General features: G+C 36.6%; 1 protein-coding gene across 9 annotated transcripts in view; it reads left to right on the top strand.

Annotated features, from left to right (window-relative positions):
• NUMB (NUMB endocytic adaptor protein) overlaps positions 1 to 25,590 on the top strand; it is a 256,544-nt gene that overhangs the window by 131,941 nt on the left and 99,013 nt on the right. For 8 of the 9 annotated variants that reach the window (XM_077122971.1, XM_077122970.1, XM_077122972.1 and 5 more), the window contains one exon: positions 10,707 to 10,847. In XM_077122971.1, coding sequence (XP_076979086.1) covers positions 10,722 to 10,847 — 126 coding nt within the window. In that variant the 5' untranslated portion in view covers positions 10,707 to 10,721. Of the gene's footprint in view, positions 1 to 6,844; positions 7,391 to 10,706; positions 10,848 to 25,590 lie in introns of those variants that run through there. The other variant, XM_077122975.1, reaches the window with a different exon arrangement.

The raw sequence follows: 25,590 nt of genomic DNA, 5'->3' as shown, positions 1-25,590 counted from the left end.
CTACTCATCTGTTGACAAGGTAGATAAAAGGAACATCAGACACAAGGTTTTCACAATCACACAGTCACATTGTGAAAGCTATATCATTATACAATCATGTTCGAGAAACATGGCTACTGGAACACAGCTCTACATTTTCAGGCAGTTCCCTCCGGTCTCTCCATTACATCTTGAATAACAAGGTTATATCTATTCAGTGTGTAAGAATAATCTCCAGGATAACCTCTCGACTCTGAAATCTCAGCCATTGACACTTTGTCTCATTTCCCTCTTCCCCCTTTTGGTCGAGAAGTTTTTCTCAATCCCTTGATGCTGAGTCTCAGCTCATTCTGGAGTTTTTCTCAGTTCCTCGATGCTGAGTCTCAGCTCATTCAAGGATTTTTGTCCCACGTTGTCAGGAAGGTCCACACCCCTGGGAGTCATGTCCCACGTAGACAGGAGGAGGGTGGTAAGTTTGCTTGTTGTGCTGGCTGGAGATAGAGGCCATATCTGAGCAACAAAAGAGGTTCTCTTGGGGGTGACTCTTAGGCCTAATTTTAAGTAGACTTGACCTATCCTTTGTGGGGTTAAGTTTCATATGAACAAACCCCAAGACTAGGGGCTCAGCCTATAGCTTTGGTTGTCCACACTGCTTGTGAGAATATCAAGAATTCAACTTGGGAAGTTGAATTTTCCCCTGTTCTCACCATTCCCCTTAGGGGACTTTGCAAATACTTTTTTATTCACTGTTCATGATTTTAGGTATTCTTAACTATAGTTTTGAATTTGTGATTTTTGCCTTCAGTGCTACTTTTCACACTTAACCCCTATATGATATTGGAAGAGATTAGATTATTCCATAAAAGAAAGTTCAACTAGTTTAAAGTAATTTAAGTGTACTTTTTTCCCCAGATGTTCAAAATGGTTCCTCTGGCTTTAATATTTTAGTTATACAAGTTACGTTTGGAACCAACTAGTCGTGTTGTAAAAATGAGTAATTTTAACATGTTGGGTAACTACTCGGTCCCTTAAAATAAACAGGATGAACAGATAAACAAAATATATTGTATACATTTTATATACATAAATTAAATAATATTAAGTTGTTAAAAGGAAGTTCTCATACATGCGACAGGGTGGATAAATATACATTCATCGAGGTGGATAAACTTTGAAGATACCATGTTTAGTGAAAGAAGCCAGATGCAAAAGGACAAATACTGTACAATTTCTTTTATATGAAATATCTAGAACATGCAAATACATAGACGCAGAGAGTAGATTATAGGTTATAAGGTGGAGGAATGGGAAGTTAATGCTTAATGAACGTAGAGTTTCTGTTTGAGGTAATGGAAAGATTTTAGTAATAGGTAGTAGTGATGGTAGTACAATATTGTAAATATAATTTAATACCGCAGAACTGTATACTTGAAAGTGGTTAAAATAGGAAGTTTTATGTTATATATATGATATTGCAATAAAAAATTTTGTTGAATTGATCTCTTATTACTATAATGACTTTTGTCCCTATAATAGTTTTTTACTTAATGTCTGTTTTACCTGATTTTAGTATGTCTACCCCAGCTCTCTTTTGGTATAGCTATTAGCATTTTTTTTTCTTTTTGCTTTCAACCTACCTGTGTCTTTAAATTTAAGGTAGGTCTATTATAAATAGCATATAGTTTGGTCATGTTTTTTCCATCTGCCAGTCTGCCTTTTGACTGAAGAGTTTAACTTATTTACATTTAAAGTAACTACTGAGAATGCAGGACATTCTTCTGCCGTTTTGCTATTTAGTCTTTGTAAGTCTTATACATTTTTTGTCCCTCAGTTTTTCTGTTTATGTCTACTTTCATATTTTAAAGATATCGTGTACCATTCCATTTTGAGTCCTTTCTCATTTCTGTATATATTTTTCATATATTTTCTTTGTAGATACCATGGCATTTAAATTTTGCCTCCTAAATGTATAAAAATCATGTTTGATTTGATACCAGCTTAACTTCAACAGCATGCACATACATTCTTTCTCTAGCCCTCTGTCCTCCGTTATGTTGTACTTGTTACACATTGTGCCTTTATACATTGTATGTCCCAAACCATAGATTTATCATTACTTTTTATGCCTTTATATTTTAGAACCAGTGAGAAATAAAAAGTGGAGTTGCATAGCAAAAATTACAGTACAATCGCACTGGCATTTTTAATTTACTCATATGGTTACCATTATGGAGGACTTTATTTCTTTATGCTGCTTCAATCTTAGATTGGGATTAGGTGGGAAAATATTGAGAGATAAGGCTGGAAATGGTTGAGTTTGAGTTGTAGAGGCACTTGAATGTCAAACTCATAAAGTAGATTTTATTGTCCACAACAGTTTTTTAACACAAAGATGAATTTTAGAAATGTTAATCTGGCATAACTAGGTAAAAAGAACAGGGGAAAGAGGGATTGAAGTACAGGGGTTTTGCAAAGGTTTACATGTGAGGTGATATTTCACCTGGGATAATAGAAATAGAGAGGAAACACTGAATGCTAGAGATATTGATACTCCTATTCAGTAGCAACTGTTTGTGGTTTGGATATAGAGGAGTTATGGAGAAATATCAAAGATGAACGTTAAGGTTTGCTTTTGTCCTTTTATAGCTTTGATGGATATAAAGGTGTTATATAGAAATAGGAAAGTCAGAAAGAGCTTGTTTTAAAGGAAAGATAAATTTGGTGGAGACAATATTGAGTTTGAGTTGGAAGTACTAGACTAGAATTCAGAAAACAGAGCTAGATATATAGATATGGGAATTATTTGCTCTAAAGTTGCTATTGGAAAAATTGAACTCTTTATGGGAAGTTACGAAGAGAAAAGGGAGTTTATGCTTATACTTAATTGAATTTTAACCCATTGCGAAAATTCATTTCAGTATATAACTGTTTGTGAATTCCAGGAAGAAAAGACAATTAAGAGCTTACCATGAGCTGTAAATGAAAATATTGACAGAGATTTTTAGTTTATTAATATGATGAATATCATTGGTTGGATTTTTAAATGTTAATCAACCCTACATTCCTGAGGAAAAAACCTATGTGGTCATGACATATTACCCCCTTTGTTTATTGTTTGATTTCATTTGCTAAAATTTTGGGTAGAGTTTTTATATGTATGTTCATGAGACATTTTGATCTGTACCTTACTTGTTCTGATAATATCTTTGGTTTTGATTTTGGTATCAGGGAAATAGTGGCCACATAGAATGAATTGAGAAGTGTTCCCTTCTCCTCAAGTTTTTTGGAAGAGCTTATGCAATATTGGTTATTATTTCCTCCTGTGTATTGCATGGCCTCTGCCTTGTAAATATCAGTGGCAAACCTTCTGGGCACCTTGGAGAGAGGCAGCAAGTGGGTGATGGGACTTTTGGGGTCTGACTAGCACTGTCACTGGCCTTAGGTTAACAGGTGGCATAACTGAGCACTATTAATTGTTGAATTGTGGAAGATTGCGTAGATCTAGTAGGTTCAGTACAGTGTTTACCATCTAGAACATAAACATTATAAAATTTTAAGCACTGGCGCAACTGTATTAGTGCATACTGGCAGATTATATGATGTGTGTACCTCAGTTTATCATATTCAATTGTATTGGGTTTAATTCTATTTTGTGTCCCAACTCCTACTAGAAAAAAAGTTTTGCCTATGTTGTTGCCCTGACCTCTCTGCTGAACTTCAAGCTAATGTCCAATTTGCTGAAGCCTAAAACTTAGGAGTAATATTTGTATTTCTCCCTCTTCCCCATCTTCCATATTCATTTGCCAATTCTTGCTATTAACTTTCCCCACAAAGGCCTCCAGAGAATCCTGTTGAACAAACAAAGCTGAGTTTATTAAACTTAATAAGGTAAGGGAGTCTGTTCTCTTGAATAGTGTTCTTTTGGTAGTGTTTCAAAGAACAGAGTTAGGAAAGCATGCTTACAGGGTTTTGAGATCTGTACCCAAGAGTCCTTCGAGGTGGGAAACTGGTGGGAAGGGGCAAATTTTGCTATACAATAGTTAGAATTAGTAGGCTTAGCAAGAAAAAGGTTTTGAAGCAGTCTGTTATCCTATAAAGAGAGTTGTTTGAAATGTTAAAATAGATTTAGTTTGAACTGCTAGTGATCAATGAAAGGGATCAGTAAGGGGTATGGCCTGTGAAATTCTTTTTTTTCTGTTTGTTGTATTTTTCTGTTGTCTTTTAATTTCTTTTTCTGAATTGATGCTAATGTTCTGGGAAATGATCATGATGATGAATATGCAACTATGTGATGATATTGTGAATTGCTGAGTGTATGTGTTGGGAATGTTTGTTTGTTGTAATTTTTTTAATTAATAAAAAAATTAAAAAAAAAAAAAAAGAAAAAGTTGTTTGCCCAGATAAATTAGTTTGCTGCAAGAATTTCCTGAAGCACAGTGAGCCTGATTATTGGTTTACTGTCTTATTGTCCTGGCAAAATGATGTCCTGGAGCACAGTTAAATCCTATTTGTGAATTCTCCTTGCTAATCTTCTTTTTGCTAATCTTACCTTCTAAATTTTACTTCGATTTCTGTTTCTCAACCTGTGCTACCACCACTGCCCTATTTTAAGCTCTTATCATAATTTGCCTAAGTTATTAAAAAAACCTATAGTCTTCCCCCACCTTCCCTGAGTTGTTTTCCATACAGCCACCAGAGTAATCTAACTAAATTTTTAATCCTAACCATGTCACTGATCTGGTTTTTTTTCATCACATTGTTGTGTTTTCATCACCGTGATCGTTTTTAGAACATTTGCATCACTCCAGGAAAAGAAATAAAAAGAAAAAAGGAAAGCCCTGTACATCCCATACCCTTTAACCCCCCTTCTCATTGGCCACTAGTATTGCACTCTACCCAAGTTTTTTTTTACCCTTTATCCCCCCATTATTTATTTTTTTGTCCTTATTTTTCTACTCATCTGTCCATAACCTGAATAAAGTTAGCATCAGCCATGAAGTTTTCAGAATTGCATGGTCACACTGTAAAAGCTATATAGTTATACAGTCATCTTCAATAAAAAAGGCTACTGGAATACAGTTCAGCAATTTCAGGTATTTCCTTCTAGCTATTCTAATACACTAAAAATTAAAAAGGGATATCTATATAATGCATAAGAATAACCTTGGTAACACTTTGTTCTGGCTTCCAAGTGCTTGTAAGATAAAATCCCTAGCTCCCTACAAGACCTAATCCTTGCTTATTTACTTCTCCAGCCTCCTCTCTATCACTGTTCTTGCATTGCTGACTAGCATTTGATCCTATGATTTTGTTGACACTGTTGTGTCTACCTTAAATTTCTTTTCCCTCCTACCCCCTATTACGCCTGTTCTTCCTTCACAAATTAGCTCAGGCACTATCTTCTTTCCTGAACTTAGACAGTGCTTCCAGAGCACTTAACCCATTTATGAGGGTAGAGAACCAGGAAAAGGCAGGGAAGTTGTCTTATTAATTTCTTATTCAGTAGCATTAACCATGAGGCCCCACACATAGTAAATTCTTAAACGGTTTTTAACCTAACCAAACAAATTGGTGAGTAGTTAAGTCTTTAGGGATGGGAGATAAGAGGTGATGAATTATATTTGAGTTAATGTGTTCAAGGCAACATCAATGCATACAAATAGAGAAACCTTAAAGAAAGAGAGCAAGATAAGTAGTACAACTTGGAAATCATCAGAGTTAAGTGATAGTTTGTACTGACTAATTATTTTTCTTAAAGTAATAGTATGAACAGAGAAAATACAGATATTTGGAGAATACCCTCAGTGGGTGGAAGAAAGTAGAGGAGACCTTCGAAAAAGTCACAGAAAAACAGAGATGAAGAGGAGTAGAGTGTATTGGGGTGCCCAAGGAGGAAGCAAGTGTACATAAGAGAGTTGGAGTCATGGTGTCAAATTTTACAGAACAATTGAGAATGAGAACTGTGAAAATATTTTCTGAATTTGGCGATTAAGTTGTGTCTAGTGACTTCTGAAATTCTAGTAGGTTAGGGATTTCTTTTCTGTTTCTTTAGTTTGTAGGACAGAATATGTTTGTCCTTTGTCACTTTTTATACTTACAAAAATACATATTTACCTTTGTTCAAGCAGGATTGTTCCTGAGAGGTCTGATTTTCTTCATTTGGAAGTAAAGTTCAACTTTGTTGATGACCAATAGTAAATATTACTTTGAATTATCATGTTTTCTATTTTTTCTTATCCATTTCCTTTCTTCATAAGCAAAATCATTATATGTAGATTACTTAAAAACAGAATGTTTGGTTTCTCCCTTAATGTGTAATTATTTTTGTAATTCTAAGATTGTTTTATAGACCATTGTTAGTTTCTCTTTAAGAAATAGCAAGCAGGATACAATAATTATGTATTTTTATTTTTACCAAATTTGTTTTAGAACTATTAAGATATTGCTTATTTTCGGACTTTTTCCACTCATGCAACTCTTACCTCAAACTTTTACATGGAACCCCAACAAATCAGATAAAGTGGAGATTGTCTGAAGTTGGGTTGGGGACCTGAACCCCCTCCTGAGAGTTGAGTGCAGCCCAGTCTTCCATTACCCTTTCTACATCGCCCAAATAACCCATGGCCCCTGTGGCTCCTCCATGGACATCCTAGGGTAATTGAAACGTAGTTCGAGAATCATTGCTATGTACTCATATCAGCAGAAATGCTGATGACAAAACCATCTTGAGTACTGAAAGTGACAAAGATACTGATTCTAAATTTGTTGGCCATTTTAGCCTGTTCTGTTAATTGGCAACAGAATATTGCAGCAATAAATAGCTGCCCAGAGAACAAATAAACTTAACAGTATTATAGAGATATTTAGGCAGAGGGTGGATGTCCTCCTCTGAGGGAAATAACAGTGTGCCTCCTTTATCAGTAGGAGGTTGGACTGGATTACATATGTAGTCTTTTCCAACATTGTTGATTCTCTGGTCTTATATGTCTAGACTTACCTCACCTAGTAAATAGTCTCCACTGTGATGGAGGTCTATTTTATCTTTCATTTCATCAAGTTTATAGTATGCCCTGTATGATAGGTTCTGATAGGACCTAGGGATAATACTTAAACAAATAAGATGCAGTCTACCGTTAAGGAAATAGACAGTTTCTATAAGGTTTAATGAATACAGTGAGAGAAGTAAGCAGAGCGTGGTAATGAGAATCATATGAAATGGAAAAACCTACACCAGACCAGGTGGGGTCTTGTCAGAAAAAATGCTATCTTCCCTGATAATGTTAACTCCTGAGCTGAATTAAAGATAAGTAGGCTTTAACCAGAGGGAAATGGAAAAAGGTCTTTTTTTTCTAAGCAGAGGGAAGAGCATAGACAGAGGCTCTGGAAGAGAGTATACGTTGTTCGGAGAACTGTGAGTAGTTTAGTATGAATAGAGTATAACATGTAAATGTGGGGCTGGTGAGAGAAGCCAGATGAAAAAGGATGGTGTTTGCCATGCTGAGGAATTTTATCTTTATTATGAAGGTCATATGAAGTCATTGAAGGATTTAAGCAGAATAATTACATGATTAGATTTGTGTTTTAGAAAGTTCACTCTGGCAGTAGTCAAGAGAATAGATTGGAATGGAACTCTGTTGGAGGCAAAGAGAAGAGTAGTAAGCTTTTACAATAATTAAGCAAAAATGTCTGAAGATAGAGGGATTGGTGTGGTGGGGGCGGCAGGGGAGGGGGGATGAGCGTAAGAGGTATTAAGGAAGTGAGTTATTGGCCAAAAAGAAAGGGTGAATGCAAGGATGGTTTTTAGGTATCTGGGTGATTGGATAGGCGGGTAGGTCTTCTTTGCTGAGAGGAAGAAATTAATCCAATAGGCTTTTTGTCTCAAGATACCTTAAGTGTCACTTTGAGTAAGGGTATAGGTAATTTTTGTTCTCTGCTATTTATAGTCATATATATTTTTAAAATGTGATGTGAAAGAGTGTAACAGGGTATATTATCAAGGAAGATTATAAAATTCTTTATGGAAGTCTGGAGATTTTTACCCTGCCATTTCTCTCTGTCAGAATTTTTGCATTTTAAAAAGATACTGGCTTGTCTGTGTAAATTAGCTAATTAGCTAATAGTTCTTCTGTGGCATGAATTTTAAAATACAAAACGCCTTTCCTCAAATGCAGACTTTGATTTTAGGTCTTTAATTACTGCCATGTGAGGATTAATGTCCAATCCCTTTGTATTTAACATTCCTAACAGAGTGGACATTGCCTTTTTATAGTTTTGTCACATATTTTCTCCAGTTAAGTGAGAAAATTTTCTCCAGTTTTAGGCTAGTTGAAGTTAAACCTTCAGAGAAAGAATGAGTCATGCTCCTTAACAGAAAAAAAAAAAGAGAGAGAGAGATATTTGGTTTCAGATTTTAAGGTTTTACTCTGTAAAGGGGCACTTATTCTAGCACGTTTATTTATTGGTTCTTTTTTAAAAAAATATTTTTATTGATAAATCCTTACACATATACATTCCATACATGGTGTACAATCAGTAGCTCACATATCATTACATAGTTGGTATGCTCATCACCATGATCATTTTTGGAACATTTGCATCACTCCAGAAAAAAAAATAAAAAGAGAAAAGAAGAAGCTCATGCATACCATACATCTTACCCCTCCCTCTCATTAACCACTACTATTACCATCTACACAATTTATTTTACCCTTTGTGCCCCCTATTATTTATTTTTATCCATATTTTTTTACTCATATGTCCATACCCTGGATAAAAGGAGCATCAGACACAAGGTTATCACAATCCCGCAGTCACTTTGTAAAAGTTATTTCTTTATACAGTCATCTCCAAGAATCAAGGCTTCTCGGACACAGCTCAGCAGTTTCAGATACTTCCCTCCAGCCACTCCAATACACCATAAACTAAAAAGGAATATCTATATAACGCATAAGAATAACCTCCAGAATAACCTCTTGACTCTGAAATCTCTCAGCCACTGAAATTTTGTCTCATTTCTGTCTTCTTCCTTTTGGTCAAGAAGGCTTCTCCCTTTTGGTCATTTCATGCTGGGTTCCAACTCATCCCGGGATTTCTGTACCACGTTGCCAAAGAGATTTACACCCCTGGGAGTCATGTTCCATGTACTAGGGTGGGCAGAGAGTTCACCAGCCAAGTTGGCTTAGGAAGAGGCCACATCTGAGCAACAGAAGAGTTTCTCTGGGGGTGACTCTTAGGCCTAATTTTAAGTAAGCTTAGCCTGTCCTTTGTAGGAATAAGTTTCATAGGGGCGAACCCCAAGATCTAGGACTCAGCCTATTGACTTGGTTGTCCCTTCTGCTTACAAGAATAGCAGAAATTCTCCAAATGGGGAAGTTGAATACTTCCTCCTTTCTCACCGGACCCCCAAGGGGATTTTGCAAATACTTTTTTATTCACTGCCCATACTACTCTGGAATATATCAGGGCATCACACCAACCTGCACAAACCAACAAAATTTCCCTATTCAAGATTACTTGTACTTATGGTGTTCAACTAAACTGACCATACAAGTTAAATTAGGAAATGTACTACCCAAAATATAAATTTTGCACCAAATAAATAACTCCCTTTTTGGTTTCACACAGAAGTTTAAGTTTTAAGATATGGACAATATTATCCTTTACCCTGTGTTCTCATCTACCCTGATCCTACCCAGATCAGCTTCATTCATATCTCTACTCGATGTCTGATCACTTTTTCAACTTTTTAAACAGTCCTTGTATGGGGTACTGTTGATTTCATAGCTTCAGAGCTCTAACTCTGAGTCTCAGATTTCACATAAATACCTGAAGTTTCTGGGAATGACCAGGTTATAAACAAGCAGCTCAGTATCACAGAATTTAGAAATAACAGTTATAACTCTGGAATAGATGTGACTGCTGTAAGAATTTATAATCTAGGACCCTTTACAATAGGCCCCAACCTCATAACCCATGTTCTCGACTTTAGTTCACCAAGTTTTTATATTATAGTTAGTCCATATAATTGAGGCATGATAATATTTGTCTTTTGTTCCTGACATTTCATTCAACATACAGTCCTTAAAGTTCATTCACCTAGTTGCATGCCTCACAACTTCATTCCTTCTTGCGGCTGCTCAGTAGTCCTTTGTATGTATACCCCATAGTTCCCCCTTTCATTCCTCAGTCCTTGTATGCTCAGGCCACCTCTGTCCATTGTGGATCATGAACACTGCCGCCATAAACACAAGGGTGCAAATGTCCATTCATGTTTGCATAGTTGGTGCCTCCAAATTCTAGTGTTTCGGATGATTTTTTCCTACTAATTATGAAAGTTTTCAGAATTTTTTAGAAATTGTTCATAGTCTATAATTTGGCCTACATGTAAAAAATTCCATTTTTAGAAGTTGAAATAAGTTTGACAGGTAGATCAATGGAGAGAATTTCTCTTTGATTTATTACAATTAAAATATTTTAAAGTTCTTAGAATAGCATTTCTTCAAATCCTGTTAGAGTTTATTATTATTTTATCAGGACTAGTATTGTAGTTATCTTTTCAAAAATTCAAATATTTGTTTGCTTGAGATTAGAGTCACCCTAAGAGGAAGTGTACTAATTGCTTACTTTCTCTAAGCCAAGCATTAAATTTGGAACATTAGATTTTTATTAGTACAAGTATGTGAGAAGGTCGTAATTCCTTTTTCAGATTTCTTTTTCTGTGTCTGCAGGTTGTAAAAATTACAATGAACAAACTACGGCAAAGTTTTAGGAGAAAGAAAGATGTTTATGTTCCGGAGGCCAGTCGTCCACATCAGTGGCAGACAGATGAAGAAGGGGTGCGTACTGGAAAATGTAGCTTCCCAGTTAAGGTAAGAGCTGATGTTGCTATAAATCTTCATGCAGAAAAGAACTGACTATCTATTGAATGTGAAATCCCATTAAATTAGGACAGTGTTTTAGTTTGTAAGCTGCCAGAATGTAATATACCAGAATTGGAATGACTTTTAAATGAGAATTTATTAAGTTGCAAGTTTATAGTTCTAAGGCCTTGAAAATGTTCAAATTAAGGCAAGGCTGAAAAAAAGTCCAAACTAAGGCATCCAGGTAAAGATATCTTGGCCCAAGAAGGCTAATGACATTCAGGGTTTCTTTCTCTCAGCTGGAAAGCACACAACAATGTTTGCTAGCTTTCTCTCCTCGTTTCATAAGGCAACCCCAGGAACACCTTCTTTCTGCATCTCCAAAGATCTCTAGCTGTGTGGGCTCTCTTGGTTCTTTTGGCTCTGTTAGCTCTAAAGCTTTTTCCAAAATGCTTCCCTCTTAAAAGACTCCAGTAAACAACCCTACCGTGAATAGGTGGAGGCACATCTCCATGGAAACCATCTAATCAGAAGTTACCACCCACAATTGGATGGGTCTCATCTCCATGGAAATCATCAAAAAGATCCCACCCGGCAATATTGAATGAGGATTAAACAACTTGACTTTTCTGGAGTACACAACAGATTCATTCTGGCACAGACAGTTAAAAAACAAACCTCTAAAAACTAATCCTCCACATTCTGCTTCTATGATAGAAATGAAGGAGACAAAAACTAGTGATATTTCTTTTTATGTGTAAATAATTTTTGATACATAATCTGAGATCGGTACAGCTAAGATTGCTTATGGAAGAAAACTAATCCTGAAAAGCCCAAAGCTCCTAAATTATCAGAAATCCAAAGATTTTAAGTGGGATATGTTTACTTAAGAGGCAGAGCAAGTTAGGAGTGGGGTGCTGCTCCCTTAAACACAGCTCTGGTGTGTTGTTGGAAAATCTTAAATTAGAAGAACTAAATACAAAGGGATTTTCTCCTTAATCTTGTAATTTTTAATGGTGTAGAGGTCAGTTGAACTATGATTTTCATTAGTCAGATCAGGAGATGGAAACACAAAGAGATTAAAAAAATAGCTAAGACCTAGACAAGGGAATTCCATCACAAGTACTTTTCCTAACTACTACTGGGATACTGAAGGAGAAGGTTCATTTTTTTTTTTTTTAAACATAGCAACATACAAACACGAACATTCTTACCATATGATCATTCCATTCTTGCTATGTAATCATTAACTCACAATATCATCACATAGTTGTATATTCATTACCATGATCATTTCTTAGAACATTTGCATCAATTCAGAAAAAAGAAATAATAAGAAAAAAAGAAAAAAAACTCACACATACCATACCCCTTACCCCTCCCTCTCATTGACTGCTAGTATTTCCATCTACCCAATATATTTTAGCCTTTGTTTTCCCTATTTTTTTCTATACCCCTTATCACTCCCTTTCATTGATCACTAGCATTTCAATCTACTAAATTTATTTTAACATTTGTTCCCCCTATTTTTTGTTTATTTTTAATTCCTGTTTTATTCATCTGTTCATACCATAAATAAAAGGAGCATCAGACACAAGGTTTTCACAATCACACAGTCAGTTTTGCGAAAACTATATCATTATAGAATCATCTTCAAGAAACATGGTACTGGAGCACAGCTCTACATTTTCAGGTACTTCCAGAAAGGTCATATTTAATGACTCAGAAGAAATGTACATGTTATACTGTTTAGTGAAAAGTGACAATAATTACTGTGTCAGATGTATTAAGAACGAGGGAGAGGAATGCAAGAGTAGTTCAGTGGTAGAATTCTCATCTGCCGTGTGGAAGACCCAGGTTCAATTCCCAGCACATACACTTCCAAAGGAAAAAAAATTCAGCAATTGTTGCTGCAATAACAGGATAGTCACGTGGAAAAAAGAATGAAATGTGACCTCCACCAGGCAGCATACAAAATAAAAGAAAAGAATGAGGGGGAAAGTAGAAGAAACTAGGTCAGAATGTTAATGTCTTGAAGAAAAAAATTTAATTCAATATGAAATGTTAAATTTTCTATTTTCTATATGTTCTTATAAGTATAAATATTTCTATTGTGATTTTCCTCTCTTTTTTTAATTTAAATTTTTTTATTTTGGAATACTTTCAAACTTAAAAAAATGATACAAACCCCCTAAAGGAAACACCAACACCACCCTCCTCAGATACCCGGATTCACCAGTCTTAACATTTGCCACCTTTGTCCATCCATCCTTTCTTCCTTCCTTATCTATCTGTCAATAATCTGTCTAGTTATTTTATGAGCATTTGAGAGCAGTTTGCACACATTGTATTTCTTTTACACATAATACTTCCATATATATTTTGTACCAAAAAAGAATATTACCATGTAACACCTTAAGTGCATTTATCAAGTTCAAGAAATTTAACATTTTTACTTATGTCCCAATAATGTCCTTTTCAACCCTTTCTCCTCTGTTTTAGATACCATTAGTATTATGGATTACGTTTAATTGTCATTATCTCTTTAGTTTCTTTCTTTTTTTTAATAATTGTGGAAATCTATATAAAACATGAATCTTCTCATTCCAACTCCTCTCAAGCATTCCATTCAGTGGATTCTCACATTCATAATGTTGCATTAGCCTTACCACCTTCCATTACTTGAACTTTCTCTTCCTCTAACAGAATCCCTACACTCCTAATTGCCCCTGACTCCCACCTCTGGTAACCTGTACTCTATTTCTGTCTCTGTGAATTTGCATGTTCTCTGATTACCACAAAGAAATTTTAACATTGGGCTTAAATTTCACCTGCTTAATCTATATAATCTTGATTGCTTTGAAACCAATTTCACTTCAATAACATATACAAACTATGTTCCTATACCCTTCTCTCCCTCTACCTTTATGTAGTTCTTGTCACAGATTACATATATACATTATGGGTCTAAAGTCATTGATTTATTATTACCTTTTATGTATTTGCCTTTCAGATCTTGTAGTGAGTAAAAAGGGTAATTAAAATGTAAAAATACAGTAGTACTGGTATTGTATTTACAGACCTTTATTTCTTCATGCGGCTTCAGTCAATAGTCTAGTGTCCTTTCCTCTCAACCTGCAGAACTGTCTTTAGCATTTCTTGCAGGGCCAGTCTAGTGGTGTTAAAGTCCTTAAACTTTATTTATCTGGGAATGTCTTAATTCCCCCCTGCTTTTTGAAAGACATTTTCCAGTTACAGAATACTTGGTTGGCAAATTTTGCTCTCAGCTCTTTATGTCTTCCTATTGCCTTCTTGCCTCCATGGTTTCCAATGAGAAATTGGTATTTCATCTTATTGAGGTTTCCTGGTATGTAACATATGGCTTCTGTCTTGGAGCTTTTAGAATACTCTTATCTTTGGCATTCAGCATTTTGATTATAGCATGGCATGGTGTGTGTCTTTTTGAATTTTTCCTGTTTGGAGTTCTGTGAGCATCTTGGATGTATATATTCATGTCTTACATTAAATTTTGGATGTTTTCATTGACTATTTCCTTGACTATTCTTTCTATCCTTTCTCTCTTTCTTTTCTTTCTGGGACTTCCAAAATGTGTATATCAGTACAGTAGATGGTATCTCATAAGTTTCTCAGGCTCTGTTCACTTTTCTTTATTCTTTCCTCTTTCTCTCTCTTCATCCTGAGTGATTTCAGTTGCCTTACCTTCAAGTTCACTGATTTCTTGCTTCTGCCAGCTCCAATCTGCTGTTTTACCACTCTAGGGAATTTTAAATTTCTGTTACTGTGGTCTTCAGATCTGTTATTGCTTTTCATAATTTCCATATCTTGATATTCTCTTTGAATTCATCTATCATTTTCCTGATTTTGTTTAGCTCTTTGAGCATATTTAGGATAGTTTTTTTAAAAGTTTTTGGTATGTCCGAGGTCTGGTCCACCTCATTGATAGTTTCTAATACTTTACTCTTCCCCTTTGACTGGCTGGGCCTTTGCTTCCTGTTTCTTTATATGGTTTGTAACCTTGTGTTGCACTAGGACATTTCAATATTCTAATGTGTTGTCACTGGAATTTAAACTCTGCAATGTCTATTCCCTTAAACCTATATCTAGCTAATATGACAGAACTTTTCTTGAATGTCAGGAGCTAACAAAAAAAAAAAGAAGAAGAAAATACCTTTCTCATTTCTTGCAGATTGACCTGTACAATAAAGTAATTTTAGAGAATAATTCCAGGCCAAAGTGTAGGGGGTCTTGCCAGTCCTTTCTGTGCATGCTTCTTGTCTTGGACATGGGCATGTCATTCTGGGAATTCTCCTTTTATGTAGATGTTGGCATTCCCTCTTTTCTACAAAACCGTTTCCTCTTGACCCTGGGCACTGCACTGTACAGCGAGTAATCCCTTGCCTCAGGCAACCACTTGGCATCTCTCCCACAGTGTTCCATAGGGGAGCTCTGCAAACTGCCTTCTACACACACAGCAAGATCTAGGGGAGCAAGTTCCTCATGCCACCACCAGACAGTTTGGGCCAGACATGCATGCTCTCAGTATGTACATAAGGTTAATCTGCTTCTTTCAGGACCAGAGACTTACACTGAGAGCATGTACTGGCTCTGTGCCAAGCCAGTGATGGGATGGGTAAGGACCAGCTAGGGTGCCGTGTGATCGTACTACTTTTTGTGTGAGTATGTATGTGTATGGTGGGGTCATATTTCATTATTTTTCCATGTAAGTGTCCTGTTATTGCAGCACCATTTGTTGAATTTTTGTTTGCTTGTTTGTTTTGGGGGAAGTGCATGGACTGGAAATTGAACCCAGGTGTCTCCCTCATGACAGGCGAGCATTCCACCACTGAACTACCTTTGCACCCTGATCCTACAACTTTTAAGTAGCTTTTTTCTTGATGCACCTTTTTGTCCTGTTATTGAAGTTCTCTAATTGTTTTCTGGAGCCTTCAGAAAAATATTTTTGCCAGTTCTTACCGTTTGTTCAACACTTCTGTGGGTTGATGGCGCCCTGAAGCATCTCCTTCTGCCATCTTAATCAGACTGGGACCTCTTCCTTCTTTTTCAAGAGCCAAGAATGGTTTTCAATCTACTGTTTGAAACAAGGAAACGGAGCTTTGGAAAGGAAAAAAGTCTTCAATATAACAGAAATATTCTGTATGACATAGAATGGAAATTTAAAAAATAGAGGAGTTTTCAATACATGAATTTTTCCAGTCTTTCAATTCCTAAGCATTTTCCTGAGCATTTGGCTTTGTTTTTTTAACTCATGTGCTGAAATTTATTTTATAGAAATAATGAACTTAAATATTTTAATTTTAAGTACTTCATAAGATACTAAAATATGAATAATAAACTCTCCTACATAAGAACTAACATATTCTCTAATACCTCCCCCCAAAAAATAATTGGCTTATTTTGGTTAAACAAGTTGAGTATTAAATATGTACAAATGGGTACTCATAACAAACTATTGGATAAAGTAAAATTATAACCTTTTAGGAGGACAATTTGTAAATATTAAAATTTTAAGTGTACTTATTTGACGAACAATTTTATATCTAATAATTTTTTAATAGCTATTCTGGCAAAAGTATTCACCCTAGCATTGTTTGTAATAGCAAAAATCTAACAAATGCCCATCATTATGGAATTGGGTAAAGAAATTATGACATCTGTGTTAGTTAGATTCAGTTGTCAACTTGGCCAGGTGAGCATACCTAGTCTTGTTGCTGCGGACATAAGCCAATGGTACGTGAACCTCATCTATTCCTAATTACATCTGCAGTCGGTTAGGAGGCATGTCTGCTGCAATGAGTGACGTTTGACTTAATTGGCTGGTGCTTAAATGAGAGAGGGCAACGTAGCACAGTTAAGCAGCTTGGCGTTCCTCATCTCAGCACTCGCAAGCTCAGCCCAGGCCTTTGGAGATGCAGAAAGAAGTTACCCCAGGGAAAGCTGTTGGAACCCAGGGGTCTGGAGAGAAGACCAGCAGAGACCATCCTGTGCCTTCCACATAAGAAAGAACCTCAATGGAAAGTTAGCTGCCTTTCCTCTGAAGAGTTAACAAAATAAATCCCCTTTTATTAAAAGCCAATCCGTCTCTGGTGTGTTGCATTCCGGCAGCTAGCAAACTAAAACAGATTTGGTACCGGAGAGTGGGGTGCTGCTGCAGTTTGCAAATACCAGATCTGTTGGAACGGTGTTTTGGATGGCTAAGGGGAAGACTTTGGAGGAACTGTGAAGAGATTGATGAAGCAGTCCTGGAGTGTTTGAAGAGACTGTTGGTGTAAATGGGACCACTGCCAATCTTGACAAAGGAGGGCACAAAAGGGAGAGATTGGAATTCGCAGAGTGAGGACCATGGAAGCTCAGGTCTGAAGCCAAGAAACCTCGGCCAGGAGAGTGAACCCACCCATATACATGGAGAGGGTGAGTTTACCCTGAAGGGTGAGGATGAGCCTCTCATTTTGTTGCAGTGGAAGAGTTGTGTAGCCTCAGGCCTTAGAGAAGGTGGAGCATGCTCCTTGGGGGACTGGGAGAGCCTGGCTGCCACCACATGGAGGGGTTGAGCATGTGCCCCAGAAATGGCAGAGAGCCCAAGGGTGGCCCTGGTGCCTGGAGAGAGGAGAGCCGAGAGGTGGTCTCCTCGATGTTCCCCAAGGTTGATTTGGAAAGAGGCGGGCCACTGCATAGGCCCTCAGAAAGGGTGGGATTGCAACTTTCTAAAGCCAAAGGATGAATGACTTTCAGACTTTGAAATCCAATGGTGTTTGCCTGCAGGTTTTCCTTCCAGTTTCTCCCTATGGATCCTGTGTTTATCCTCCTTTGCATATTGGCATCAGATAACTTGTTTTGAGATTCACAGGTCCACAGCAAAAAGAGAATTCTTTGCACCTGTTTAAGGTGATGCTTGAAGTTGCCAAGTTGACAAGGGGTGGACATGTGTTAGTTAGATTCAGTTGTCATCTTGGCCAGGTGAGCATACCTAGTCTTGTTGCTGCGGACATAAGCCATGGTACGTGAACCTCATCTGTTCCTAATTACATCTGCAGTCGGTTAGGAGGTGTGTCTGCTGCAATGAGTGGCGTTTGACTTAATTGGCTGGTGCTTAAATGAGAGAGGGCAACGTAGCACAGCTAAGCAGCTTGGCATTCCTCATCTCAGCACTTGCAAGCTCAGCCCAGGCCTTTGGAGATGTAGAAAGAAGTCACCCTGGGGAAAGCTGTTGGAACCCAGGGGTCTGGAGAGAAGACCAGCAGAGACCATCCTGTGCCTTCCACGTAAGAAAGAACCTCAGTGGAAAGTTAGCTGCCTTTCCTCTGAAGAATTAACAAAACAAATCCCCTTTTATTAAAAGCCAATCCGTCTCTCGTGTGTTGCATTCCGGCAGCTAGCAAACTAAAACAACATCCATTAAGTAGAATGTTTGCAGCTATTAAAAGAAGAATAACTTGCTCAAAGAATACCTAAATAAGTGGAAGGACATTCTGTGTTCATGGATTTGAAAATTAAATATAGTTAAGCTGTCAATTCTACCAAAATTGATTTACAGATTCAATACAATCCCAATTAAAATTCCAACAGCCTACTTTAAAGAAACGGGAAAGCCAATATCACATTTATTAGGAAGGGCAAGTGGCCCCAAATAGCCAAAAAACATCTTGAAAAAGAAGAACAAAGATGGAGGACTTAACGCTGCCTGACTTTAAAGCATTTTACAAAGCTGCAATTGTCAAAACAGCTTGGTACTGGCGTAAAGATAGACATATTGAACAATGGAACCAGATTAGGAGTTCAGAAATAGACCCACACATTTATGGTCAGTTGATTTTCAAGAAGCCATCAAAGACCGCTGAATTGGGACTGAACAATCTCTTCAACAAATGGCTCTGGGAGAACTGGATATCCATATCCCAAAGAATGAAAAAGAATCCCTGTCTCACACCTTATATAAAAATTAGCTCAAATTGATTAGACTTCTAACTATAGGAGACAGGACCATAAAACTCCTAGAAGAAAATGTAGGAAAACATCTTCAAGATCTTGTGATCGATGGGGGTTTCTTAGACTTGACACCCAAAATGCAAACAATGAAAGAGAAAAAATAGATAAATGGGACGGGCTCAAAATTTAAGACTTGTGCATCAAAGGACTTTGTTAAAAAGGGGAAAAGGAAGCCTACTGAATGGGAGAAAATACTTGGAAATCACATGTCCAATAAGGGTTTAGTATCTGGAACATATGAAGAAATCCTACAACTCAACCATAAAAAGGGCAAGCAACCCAGTTAAAAATGGGCAAAAGACATGAATAGACACTTTTCCAAAGAAGAAATACAAATGGTTAAAAACCACGTGAAAGATTCTCAACATCATTAGCTATCAGGGAAATACAGATCAAAACCACAAGGAGATATCATTTCGCATCTACTAGAATAATGTCTAATATAAAAACATCAGAAAGTTACAAGTGTTGGTGTTCAAAGTGCAACTATTCACAATTGCTAGAAGATGGTGTTCTAGTTTGCTAGCTACTAGAATATGATATACCAGAAACAGAATGGCTTTTAAAAGGGCAAATTTATTAAATGGCAAGTTTACAGTTCTAAGGCCATGAAAATGTCCCAACTAAAGCAAAGCTATAGAAATGTCCAATCTAAGGCATCCAGGGAAAGATACCTTGGTTCAAGAAGGCCAATGATGGTTAGGATTTCTCTCTCAACTGGAAAGGCACGTGGTGAACATGGTGGCATCTGCTAACTTTCTCTTGGTTCATGAAGCTCCCCCTGCGGCATTTTCCTTTTACATCTCCAAAGGTCTCTGACTGTGTGAGTTCTATAGCTCTTTCCAAAATGGTTCCTTCTTAAAGGGCTCCATTACTTGAATGGGTGGAGACACACCTCCATGGAAATCATCTAATTAAAAGTTACCACCCACAATTGGGTGGTTCGCATCTCCATGGGTAATTTAAAAACTTCCACCCAGCAATACTGAACGAGGATTAAAAGACATGGCTTTTCTGGGGTCCACAAATTCACGCCAGCACAGATGAAAACAAGGAAAGTGTCCATCAGTCAGTGAATGGATACACAAAAGGTGATATATACATGTGATGGAATATTATTCGGTAGTGAAAAGAAATGAAGTCCTGAAGCATGATGCAACAACATGGATGAATCTTGAGGACATTATGTTGATGAAATAAGCTAGACCTAAAAGGACAGATATTGTATGATCTCACTGATATGAGTTAATTATAATAAGTAAACTCATAGTGTTAAATCTGGGAATATAGGTTACCAGGAAATAGAACAAAGGTAGGGAATGGGGAGTGGATGCTTAATGTGTGCAGAATTTTAAACTAGGTTGAATTTAAATGTTTGAAAACAGATAGAGGTGATGGTAGCACAATATGGTGAATGTTAATTAACAGCACTGAATTATATGTGTGATTATTGTTGAAAGGAGAGGCTTAAAGTAGAGTATGATACTGGGCCAGAGGATAAAATTTGGGACTGTATAACACAGTGGAGCCTATGTTGGATGATAACGGTGAGTAACAAAACAAATATAAACAAGTTCTTATGTGGAGTAGAACAAATGCATGACTCTATTACAAGGAGTCAGTTATGGAGTGGTTTATGGGAAAAATTACCTATTGCAAACTATGAACAGTTACTAGTAATATCTTAATATTCTTTCATCAACAGTAACACATGTACCGCATCTATACTAGGGGCCAATTATGGGGGGGATATGTGGTGTGTGATGTTTTGGGTTTTCTTTTTTTCTTTTTATTTCTTTTTTTGGAGTAATGAAAATGTTCTAAAAAGTTGATCATCATGATGAATGCACAACTGTGTGATAATATTTTGAGCCATTTATTGTATAATTCAAATAGATTGTATGGTTTGTGAATATATCTCAGTTAAATTGCATTTTAAAAAATGATCTTTATGTGATGATATTGTGAGCCGTTGATTGTACACCATGTATGGAATGTTTGTATGTTAAGAATGTCTGTGTTTAGGGGCGGGCCGCGGTGGCTCAGCGGGCAAAGTGCTTGCCTGCTATGCCGGAGGACCTCGGTTCGATTCCCGGCCCCAGCCCATGTAACAAAAACGGAGAAACAGAATACAATAAAACAAGAAAATGTTTCCCTTTCTTCCTTCCTTCCTTCCTTCTATCCTTCCTTCCTTCTCTCTGTCTTTCCTTTAAAAAAAAAAAAAAAAAAAAAAAAAAAAAGAATGTCTGTGTTTATATGTTGTTTCATTAATAAAAATATTAAAAACAGAAAAGTATCTTTTGTGAACTAGAACAATTATATCTCTGCTACAAAGAGTTAGTAAAAGAGGTATATGGGAAAAATTGCACTTATTGCAAACTCTGGACTATAGTTAGCAGTAATATTTTAATATTCTTTCATCAACAGTAACAGATGTACCACACCTATACAAAGAGTTAATAATAGTGGAAGATAAGGGGTGTGGGATGTTTTGCGTTTTCGTTTTTTTTTAATTATTTTTGAATAATGAAAAGGTTCTTAAATGGATTGTACACTTTAGATGTATGATGTGAATATATATCAATAAAACTGCTCATTAAAAAGAATAAGGCAGACCTATCTATATTCATGCATTCTGTAAGTATTTTGAACACCTACTATATGTCAGTCATTTGCTAGGTGGTAAGGAAAAAAGATGTGGAATTTACAGTTTCCTTTTGGTGGAGAAAGACTTTACATTAATGATATTTGATACTTACATTAATAATAATAATATTTAAGTACAAACTGAGATAAGTGCCCTTAAAAGGATAAATTTGGTTCTATAAGAGCATATAACAAAAAAATCTTGACTTAAACTAGAGGCTCAGAGAAGGTGTTATAATTTGCAGGCTTCTGGAATGCAATAAACCAGAAACGAAATGGCTTTTAAAAAGGGAAATTTATTAACTTGCAGGTTTACAGTTCTAAGTCTGTGGAAAAAGTCCAGAGTAAAGTAAGGCTATGAAAATGTCTAAACTAAAGCACCAGCAGGAGGTTACCTTCACCCAAGAGAGGCCAATGAAGTTCGGGGTTTTTCTCTCAGTGAAAGGGCACATGGCGAAGTCTGCTACCTTTCTTTCTTGGCTTCTTGTTTCATGAAGCTCCTCTGGGGACGTTTTTTTTCATCATCTCCAAAGGTCTCTGGCTGTAGGGGCTCTAAAGCTTTTTCCAAAATGTTTCCTCTTAAAGGCCTCCGGTAAGCAACCCCACCTTGAATGGGTGGAGACATGTCTCCATGGAAACCATCTAATCAAAAGTTGCCACCCACGATATTGAGTGAGGATTAAAGGACATGACTTTTCTGGGTTACGCAATAGATTCAAACTGGCACAGAAGGCTTCCCTGAGAAAGTAAAGTTTGATCTGAAATTTAAGTATGAATGAATTAAGTGCAAAGGTAGAGCATTCTAAAATTATGGAACGTACGTATGCCTAATTCCTGGAAAGTGAAAGGAAAGAATGATATCAAGGACCTAAGGGAAGGCTGTAGTATAAAAAGTTAGAAGAGAGGAATGTGTAAAGAAATTAAGACAGGATGTTGTAGGCCATGTTAAAGATTTTGGACTTTAAGAATAATAGGAAACAATTAAATATTTTTTTTACAACAAGAGCTTAACATCAGAAAAGCATTTTGAAAAGCCAACTATGGCTGCAGTGTAGTTTGGAGATAGCCCTTAGTGGAACAGAGCGTCTAGTGAAAGATTACTTTAGTAATCCAGGTGAGAGGTAACAGTAGCTTGGATTGGGTCAATGACTGTAGAGATAAGGAGAAGTGAAATGAATTGAGGGACAATTATGAGGTAAAGGCAACAGGTATTGGAGATGGATTGGATCTAAGGAATCAAGGATGACACCTAGTTTGTTGTTGCCCCAAACCAATAGAGGCGATGATCACTGATATAAGAAACAATGAAAAAGTATTCTCTATATGTGCTTATGTGGAAAGATAACTTCAATATATTTATTATTAAGTAATAAAGGCAAGGGGCAAAACAGTGTATATGGTAAATGACTTAGTTTCCTTGGACTGCCATAATAGAGAACCAAAAACTGAAAGGCTTAAAACAACAGAAATTTATTTTTTAATTCTGGAGGCTATAATTCTAAAATTTTGGGAACAGAATCCTTTCTTGCAGAATTCTTTATAGCTTCTGGTGGTTTGCTCACAATCCTTGAACATCAGTCTCTGCTCTAGTTATCACATAACATTCTCCCCCATATCTGTTTCTGTCTCTTTTTTTCCTTTTTTTATAAAGACACTAATCATTTTGGAAGGGCTTGCCCTATTCATAATTTTTATTAATTATTAGAATAAATAATCGTTTGAAACTCTTTCCAAATAAGGTCACATTTATGAGAATGGGGCATTAAGACTTGAACATGTATTTGGGGGGGGTCATAATTCAACCATATTAGTATGTATGATTCTGTTCATAATTACAAAGGAAAAAGAAAAATATACTTGTATATATGTAAAAAAAATCTGAAAGAGTACACAAGTAACTCTTAACTACAGAATGGGAATGAAGAATTGGGAATCTTTTACTGTTCGGTATATATTCTTTAAAACTAGTGACATTCCTTATCTTGAGCATGTATCATAATAAGTATATATATGGATATATATATATATATATATAAACTTTTAATTTTGAAATAACTTTGAACTCACAGGAAAGTTACAAAAATAATACAAAAACAATACACAGAACTCCAATATACCCCTTTACCCACATACCCAGATTTACCAACTTTTACATTTTCCTACATTTATTATCCCTTCCCAACTCTTCCCTTCCCTTCATCAGTCAATCATCTAAACATTTGAGAGCAGGTTGTAGACATCATGCTTCTCTAACACTTAACATTTCCAGATACATTTCCAGAGAACAAGGATAATCATTTGTAACCAACCTGAAGTACAGCTATCAAGTTCAAAAAATTTAATATTGATATTGATATAAAGCATATATTCACTACTCCAGTTTTTTCAATTTTCCCTTGTTCTAGTTTGCTAGCTGCTTGAATGCAATATACCAGAAATGGAATGGCTTTTAAAAAGGGGATTTTAATAAATTGCTAGTTTACAGGTCTAAGGCTGAGAAAATGTCCCAGTTAAAACAAGTCTAAAGAAATGTCCAATCTAAGGAATCCAGGGAAAGATACCCTGGTTCAAGAAGGCCAATGAAGTTCAGGATTTCTCTCTCATCTGAGAAGGCACGTGGCAAACACGGTCAGGGTTTCTCTCTCATCTGGAAAGGCATGTGATGAACATGATGTCATTTGCAAGCTTTCTCTCCTAGCTTCCTGTTTCATGAAGCTCACTGGGAGGCATTTTCCTTTTTCATCTCCAGAGGTCGCTGGCTGGTAGACTCTCTGCTTCTCATGGCTACATCGTTCTGCTCTCTCAGAATCTCCTTCATTTTCCAAAATGTTTCCTCTTTTACAGGATTCCAGTAACCTAATCAGGACCCACCCAAATGGGTGACAATTGGCTGAATAGATATTTTCTATTTACATCAAAATTTGCTAGCATGCCGGCAAGGACAGCTACCCTACTGTCTGAAACATTAAAAATTTGACAAAACATGCCTTTGGATCAGAGAAATAATATATTTGAGATTAGTTTTCATTGTAAATTGTAAAATGTTAATGGTTTATTTATCCCAAGCATTTCAGTTAAACATGATTTTCTGTATGCTTTTTTTTAATTCAAAATAATATGGCCTTATTTAGAATAATATAATAATCATCTAAAATAAGTATCATCATCACTGACTCTGAAACAGGTCTTCATTCTTTTGAAGTCCAAAAATAGATAGTAAGATTGTATAAGGAAACAAAAATATAAAAAACAAGTTTGTTGAGCACTGGGAGTTGTAACAAGAGGGACACACATTAAGATATTGTAACTGAGTCCAAATTATAAAGCATGTAGCTTTATCTATTCACCGGAAAAGAAGTCAACAATCTCAGTAACTTAAGACTCTCACCACTTTGTTAACAGGACAAGCTTCCCAAGGAATGCAGGGATTAATTCCCTAAACGTCCTTGCTCTAATTTCTCTCCTCACATCAATTTATTTTCTGTTATTTAAGATAGGTTCATCTTTGTTCTAGTTTGCTAGCTGCCAGAATGCAACCCACCACAGACGGACTGGCTTTTAATAAAAGGGAATTTATTTTGTTAGTTCTTCAGAGGAAAGGCAGCTAACTTTCAACTGAGGTTCTTTCTTATGTGGGAATGCACAGGATGGTCTCTGTTGGCCTTCTCTCCAGGCCTCTGGGTTCCAACAGCTTCCCCTGGGATGATTTCTCTCTGCATCTACAAAGGCCTGGGCTGAGCTGCAGATGCTGAGATGAGGTATGCTGAGCTGCTTTGGCTGTGCTACGTTGCGCTCTCTCATTTAAGCACCAGCCAGTTAAGTCAAACATCATTCATTGCAGCAGGCACACCTCCTAGCAAACTGCAGATGTAATCAGCGACAGATGAGGTTCACGTACATTGGCTCATGTCCACAGCAACAGAACTAGGTGCCTTCACCTGGCCAAGTTGACAACTGAATCTGACTACCACAATCTTGTTAAAAAATATTTGGTTTGCTTCCGGGCCAAGATGGCGGCTTAGCAATGTGCGTGTTTTAGTTCGTCCTCCAGAGCAAATACTAAATAACCAGAAACAGTACA

Source organism: Tamandua tetradactyla, chromosome 12 (genome assembly GCF_023851605.1).
Source record: "Tamandua tetradactyla isolate mTamTet1 chromosome 12, mTamTet1.pri, whole genome shotgun sequence".
NCBI lineage: Eukaryota > Metazoa > Chordata > Mammalia > Pilosa > Myrmecophagidae > Tamandua > Tamandua tetradactyla.
The sequence above is the reverse complement of the archived record's forward strand: the minus strand, read 5'-3'. Positions and strand labels throughout refer to the sequence as shown.